Source organism: Dama dama, chromosome 13, assembly GCF_033118175.1.
Source record: "Dama dama isolate Ldn47 chromosome 13, ASM3311817v1, whole genome shotgun sequence".
Lineage (NCBI taxonomy): Eukaryota > Metazoa > Chordata > Mammalia > Artiodactyla > Cervidae > Dama > Dama dama.
Window position 1 is genome coordinate 50,016,839 of NC_083693.1, and position 7,092 is coordinate 50,023,930.

Sequence of the window (7,092 nt, forward strand, 5' to 3'; positions counted from 1 at the left end):
AAACTTGAAAACTAGGGAAAACAAAATAATTTTGTTATTGCTATTTTAAAATTAAATGTACTCTGACATTACCCTGGAAGATTCTCAAACATTTATAATTGTGCTAGCTCCATATTTCTGTGACAGCTTAACCCATAAATATTAAAAAGACATTTAAGGTATCTTTATATAATACTTAAAACATTAAGGTATACATTCTTTATAGTGTATTCTTTGGGGTTTCCCCAGTGACTCAGTGATAAAGAACGCCTGCAATGCAGGAGACATGGATTTGATCCCTAGGTAGGGAAGATCCCCTGGAGGAGGGCATGGCAACCCACTCCAGTATTCTTGCCGGGAGAAGCCCCATGGACAGAGGAGCCTGGAGGGCTACAGTCCATAGGGTCACAAAGAGTCAGACACGACTGAAGCAACTTAGTATGAACGCATGCATTCTTTATAGATGAGTGTCTTGTGATCTCCATGTTAAATGTTGTTCTTAACAAATAATGTAGGTGCTATCCAAATAAACAAAGGCTTTGGTCCAAATGTCTATTTGCTAGAGAATTCTGTGATAGAAACTTCAGCTTGATAGATGCTATTATCTTAGTGACCTTCTCAGCCTAAACCTTAGGTGTGATGGGCCTTTCCCTCCTCCTTCCCTGGCGCTGGCTCTTGTGTGTTCATTCATGCTCTGTTCCTGCATCACCTCGGTCGGGACTACAGAGGCGCCAGCTCCAGGGCCACCTCCTCCGTGGAGCTGACTGGTGAGATCTGAGGCGAGGTGATCCTATGGTGCCTGCTGCCTCAGACAGTGATCCCAGTTAACAGACATGTGAACTGCCACTGTGTGGTCACTGTGGTATCCGCTGTCTGGGCCTGGGCACCTCGATCGACCGAGGGCTGGAAGAAAACATTGCAGGAACGGCTGGGTACTTCTTCAGACCAGGCTGCTTTCTGGACTTGCACCTTTTTGCTCCAAAGTGCAGTAAGAGCACAAGCTATAGTGGCCCGGCTCAGCCATTGGTCAGTGTCACAGTGACCCCGCCCGCAAGCGAGCTACCGTTAGTGGTTCTGATCAGCCATTGGTTGGTGTGACAGTAGGCCCCTCCCTCCAACGGTGACTAAATTCAGACTGAGGGGATATGGTTTTTTGACACACTAGTCAGCCTTCTTCTCACTCTGTGAAATGAAGTGAAGTGAAGTGAAGTGAAAGTAGCTCAGTCCTGTCCTACTCTTTGCGACTCCATTGACTGTCCATGGAATTCTCCAGGCCAGATTATTGGAGTGGGTAGCCTTTCCCTTCTCCAGGGGATCTTCCCAACTTTCTGACAAAAGTCATTATTCCTTGTTCTGTCAACTAGTTTCCCAATTTATTGGCCTGTTGTGTGTGAAGAATGAGCTTCAGCTTGGCAAAATTATTGATATTCAGAAATTGATATTCTTATAGCCTCAAAAGTCAAAGGTTAAGAATCACAATTGCATGATTTCATAACTAGGGTGGCTATATTTGAAAACAAAGGAAAATAGTAGGGATTGTACGTGAACCATGAGCTTCTAGATGTTCAAGCTGGATTTAGGAAAGGCAGAGAAACCAGAGATCACATTGCCAACATCCTCTGGATCATTGAAAAAGCAAGAGAGTTCCAGGAAAATATCTATTTCTGCTTTATTGACTATGTCAAAGCCTTTGACTGTGTGGATCACAACAAACTGTGGAAAATTCTGAAAGAGATGGGAATACCAGACCACTTGACCTGCCTCTTGAGAAATCTGTATGCAGGTCAGGAAGTAACAGTTAGAACATGGAACAACATACTGGTTCCAAATAGGAAAATGAGTATGTCAAGGCTGTGTATTGCCACCCTGCTTATTTAACTTATATGCAGAGTACATCATGAGAAACGCTGGGCTGGATGAAGCACAAGCTGGAATCAATATTGCCAGGAGAAATATCAATAACCTCAGATATGCAGATGACACCACCCTTATGGCAGAAAGTGAAGAACTAAAGAGCCTCTTGATGAAAGTGAAAGAGGAGAGCGAAAAAGTTGGCTTAAATCTCAACATTTAGAAAACAAAGATCATGGCATCCAGTCCCATTACTCATGGCAAATAGATGGGGAAACAGTGGAAACAGTGGCAGACTTTATTTTTGGGGGCTCCAAAATCACTGCAGGTGGTGACTGCAGTCATGAAACTAAAAGACGCTTCTTGGAAGGAAAGTTATGACCAACCCAGACAGCATATTAAAAAGCAGAGATGTTACTTTGCCAACAAAGGTCTGTCTCGTCAAGGCTATGGTTTTTCCAGTAGTCATGTGTGGATGTGAGAGTTGGACCATAAAGAAAGCTGAGCGCTGAAGAATTGATGCTTTTGAACTGTGGTGTTGGAGAAGACTCTTGAGAGTCCCTCAGACTGCAAGGAGACCCAACTAGTCCATCCTAAAGGAGATCAGTCCTGGGCGTTCTTTGGAAGGACTGATATTGAGGCTAAAACTCCAATACCTTGGCCATGTGATGTGAAGAATTGACTCATTTGAAAAGACCCTGATGCTGGGAAAGATTGAAGGTGGGAGGAGAAGGGGACGACAGAGGATGAGATGGTTGGATGGTATCACCAACTCAATGCACATGAGTTTGGGTAAACTCAGGGAGTTGGTGATGGACAGGGAGGCCTGGCATGCTGCAGTCCATGGGGTTGCAGAGTCAGACACGACTGAGAGACTGAACTGAACTGAACTGAGAGTATGAAGAAACCAAAGCTTTTGTAAATTGCTGGTGAGAATGCAACATGGTGCGGCTATTGTGGAAAAGGTGGCAATTCCTTAAAACTTAAAGAATTGCCACGTAACCGAGCAATTCAAAATAATTTAAAATTTGAAAACAAAAACTCAGACACTTGTACACCAGTGTTCATAGTAGCATTATTCACAACAGCCAAAAGGTGGGAACAACTCAAATGTCTCTCAACAGAAGAATCGATAAACAAAATGTGGTATATTCATATGAAGTGAAGTGAAGTGAAAGTCTCTCAGTTGTGTTCGACTCTTTTGCGACCCCCTGGCAATACAGTCCATGGAATTCTCCAGGCCAGAATACTGGAGTGAGTAGCCTTTCCCTTCTCTAGGGGATCTTCCCAATCCAGGGATCAAACCCAGGTCTCCCGCATTGCAGGTGGATTCTATATCAGCTGAGCCACAAGGGAAGCCCAAGAATACTGGAGTGTATAGCCTATCCCTTCTCCAGTGGATCTTCCTGACCCGGGAATTGAACCAGGGTCTCCTTCATTGCAAGTGGATAGTTTACCATCTGAGTTATCAGGGAACCCTATCATAGAATATTATTTAGCCATAAAAGAATGCAGTTCTGATCCATGTTACAACATGGATAAACCTTGAAAACATTATATTAAGTTAAATAAGCCAAACACAAAAGGAGAAATACTGTATGATTCCACTTACATAGAACATCTAGGATAGCAAATTCACAGAACTAGAAAGCCGATTAGATGGTATGAGGGGTTGGGGGAAGGGGGAATGAAGAGTTACTGCTTAACGGGTACAGTTTCTCTTTCTGGTGATTAAAAATTTTGGGAATAGATAGTGGTGATTATTGCAAAATACTGTGAATTTAATGCCACCAAAATGTACAATGAAAAATAAATGGTGTTATATGTTGCATGTATTTTACCACAAAGTAAAAAGAAAAAAAATCACCTTTTCAACATTACCCACCACATTTTCAACATTACCCACCACATTTTCAACATTACCTACCACATTTTATAGCCCTTATAATATTCATAAATCTAACTATAGTACAGTCCAGGTGTCTCTCTAATATAGACAGTATATCATACACAAAAGCTGAGTATTTGTCTCTGATGATGTCTTTGACTAAGAGCCCACTGTTTGCTCTGGGATCCAAAATTTACATGTCGGCTTCTGAATTTAGGTTTTCTGTCCTTTCTGACGAGGAATCCTCACTGAATGTTGACTCAAAAAGAACAAGGACAGACTTCTTGAAAACTTTTCTGAAGTTCTCCCCAATAAAGAGGTAGAGTGTGGGAGAAAACACAGTATTGAAGGTAGTAGTTACCACTGTGAGTAAAAGAGTCACCTGGAAAAACAGAGATCTGTTTTCAGTGAGAAGTAAGCCTTGGTATACATGATAGGGCATCCAACACACAAAGAAGGAGACAATGGCTGTCATCATGACTTTGAAGGGCTTGCTGGATTTCAACAGTCCCCTCTCTTTCATCTTTTTGGCTACTTTTTCATAACAAAAGGTGATGATGAGGAAAGGCAGAAGGAAGCCCAGCAAGAAGCGGCTGCTGAAACAGGCTACATGAATCCATTTCCTTAATGTTTGCATCTTTTTGCTCTCCCAGTTAGTAGACACAGCATAGTTGTTTTGGCAGGTTACCCTTCCTCTATGGTCAGCATGTGTCTCCCTGAAAACCACATAGGGCATGCCAAGGGCAGCAGCAAAGATCCAGATTCCCAGGATGATGCTGGAAGCCCAGCGTGGGGTTCGATGCAGTTGTGACCACACCGGGTGAAAAGTGAGAAGATAACGATCAACACTGATGGCTGAGATGAAGAAGACAGAGGCGAACATTGCTGCATACAAAATGCTGTTGAAGATCTTGCACGTAGCCCTTCCAAAGCTCCAGTGATTGTCTTGAAGGTGAGAGATGGCCAAAACTGGCAAAAATAATATTGAAATAAAATAGGAGAGAATGAGATGAAAATATAAGAGAGTATTGACAGTCTTTTTCATTTTGAATTTTAGCACCCATAGATAGAGACCATTGGTGATCGTGCCAATTAAAAATGACATAAACAAAAGAACTACAACAATCACTGCTGAGGCAGAAGTTGAGATGTGAGTTCTGTTTCTTATTAAAGTAGAGTCATTGAGCAGATAATCAGTAGAGTTGGTCAGGTCCATAATTGGAATGAGAAACTGGAAATGACAACAAAAAAGAAGCAAAGGACATGATTAAACATGGAAATTAAAATAGTAATTTTTGCATATTAATATTCAAAATGGCTGTGTTTTTAAAATGACAAATAATATTTCTGCAACAATACAAATTAGATATTTTTCTTTATTTTTGTATGAGGAATTAGGATCAGATTAATGTGAGCACCAAATATAGAAACACTATAGATGCAATGAATTAATGTGAAACAGAAGTAACATTTGGAATATTTTTACTTTGTTAAGTGATTTAGGTAGCTAAAAGTATTCTAATTAGGTATTAGCCAGAAGTCTGACCCTTCTTGATGGGCACAGATTCTTGAATAAGGCAGTGTAGAAACAGTTTTACTTGACTAGGACTTGGTTAGGGTAATGTTGCTAATGAAACTGAATAACAAATATAACAATGGCTGCAAATTAGTAATCATGTTGGAGCTATAGTTAGACTTCTCCCATGAGCTAATTATATATAATAAATGTTATTAGCTATTAATAGTATTTAACACTCAGTTCATATGGGAGCTCTCTGGCACTGTGAGATCATGAAGGGCCTTCCAAAATCAATGAAAGAGGAGGGTGTATTGTAGAACCTCATAGCTGCTCTTTCTTGGAGAGGAGAGAGAAGTCAAGGAACTTATATTTATCCAATGCTTGTTGTATGCAAGGAGCTTTATATAAAAATAGTTTTTTTCCCATATAAAGGCAAATATTTAAACAGAGGAGAAAATGAAGGAGGCGTTTAATTTCTTATTCATCAACATCTCCCACCATACCTCCACTGTGGCAGGTGGGGAGCCCTACCAGTGTTTTGTTATTTCTTTGAAAATTGGAAATTCATGTATAGTGTTTTTTTAATGAAAAAAACTTTATTGCAGTATAGTTGATTTACAATGTTGTGTTAGTTTCAAGAGTAGAGCAAAGTGAAACAGTTATATATATACACATATCCACTCTTTTTTTTAATATATTCTTTTCCCATATAGGCCATTACAGAGTATGGAGGACTGTTACCTGTGCTATGCAGCTGTTTCTTATTATTATCTATTTTTTATATAGTAGTGTGTATATGTCAGTCCCAATCTTCCAATTTATGCCTCTTCCCTTTTATCTCCTGCTAACCATAAGTTTGTTTTCTACATGTGTGACTCTACTTCTGTTTTGTAAATAAATTCATTTGTACCCTCATTTTTTTTAGATTCCACATATAAGAAATATCATATGATATTTGTCTTTCTGTGTCTGACTTTCTTCACTCAGTATGACAATCTCTAGGTCTATCCACATGTGTAGTATTTTAGTGGTGTTCCATGAAACAGAGTCTTTGATGATTCAGAATATCCTATTTCTTGAATAAATGCCCCTATAGTATTGAAAATATAGACCTGAGAGTATTTTGGGAAATAGCTATTATAATAGAATCATATCAACTAATTGGTTTTTGATAAACTGGGTAAAGCAGTAGAAATTACTAATAACTTTTTTTCACTAAACAAAAACATTCTAAGAATACAGAAAGAGAAGAAATAGCATAATTGCTGTTGAAATCACAACTGCCTTAAGTTAATTCTGCCTGCTAAGAGAGTTGCAAGATTTTCCCTGCCAAGTAGAAAAATGATCCTGTTCGGGAAGATACCTTGGTAGTCTGCTTTGGGTATAAAAAGTGAAGTCTTGGGACATGGCATGGATGAGCAATGGTGAGTGAAAGAGTTGGAGCCCTAGGAAGAGGCTGGGTAAAGGTCCTGGGACTATGGGAAGAGGGAGGACGAGTGAGGATGTTCTCCAGAGAGGGGCCACATGAAAACACAGCAGGAGGGTGGGAGGATTACAGAGGAGGAAGGGCCAATGAGATATTCTGAGAAGCAGAGATGACACAGGGGATTTAAAATGAGGAATGTCTTAATATTTAATTTTAATCCACTTGCTGTGCTTTGGCATGGTGTCATGTCTCCCTTATCCTCATTAATCACAACTTTCTTGTGTTGGTGGTTGCTCTGGGGAATAGAAAGAAAAGAGCTGTGTTTTTCCTGTTTGGGAAGGAGTAGGACAAAGAGAAGAGCCCGGTGGTGGGAGATGAGTTGTTAATGAGATGATGAATATGGTGGAAACTAGACAGAGAGTGGGGCGT

General features: G+C 40.2%; 1 protein-coding gene across 1 annotated transcript; it reads right to left on the reverse strand.

The window, feature by feature from the left end:
• Positions 1–3,911: 3,911 nt before the first annotated feature.
• Positions 3,912–4,934, reverse strand: GPR33 (G protein-coupled receptor 33). The gene has a single exon (XM_061159664.1). The coding sequence runs from the start codon at positions 4,932–4,934 to the stop codon at positions 3,912–3,914; it is 1,023 nt and encodes a 340-aa protein (XP_061015647.1).
• Between the last annotated feature and the right edge of the window lie 2,158 nt (positions 4,935–7,092).

Bases quoted from the DNA above. Each gene is read 5' to 3' on its own strand.
- GPR33 (XM_061159664.1), bottom strand. From the start codon at position 4,934: ATGGACCTGACCAACTCTACTGATTATCTGCTCAATGACTCTACTTTA.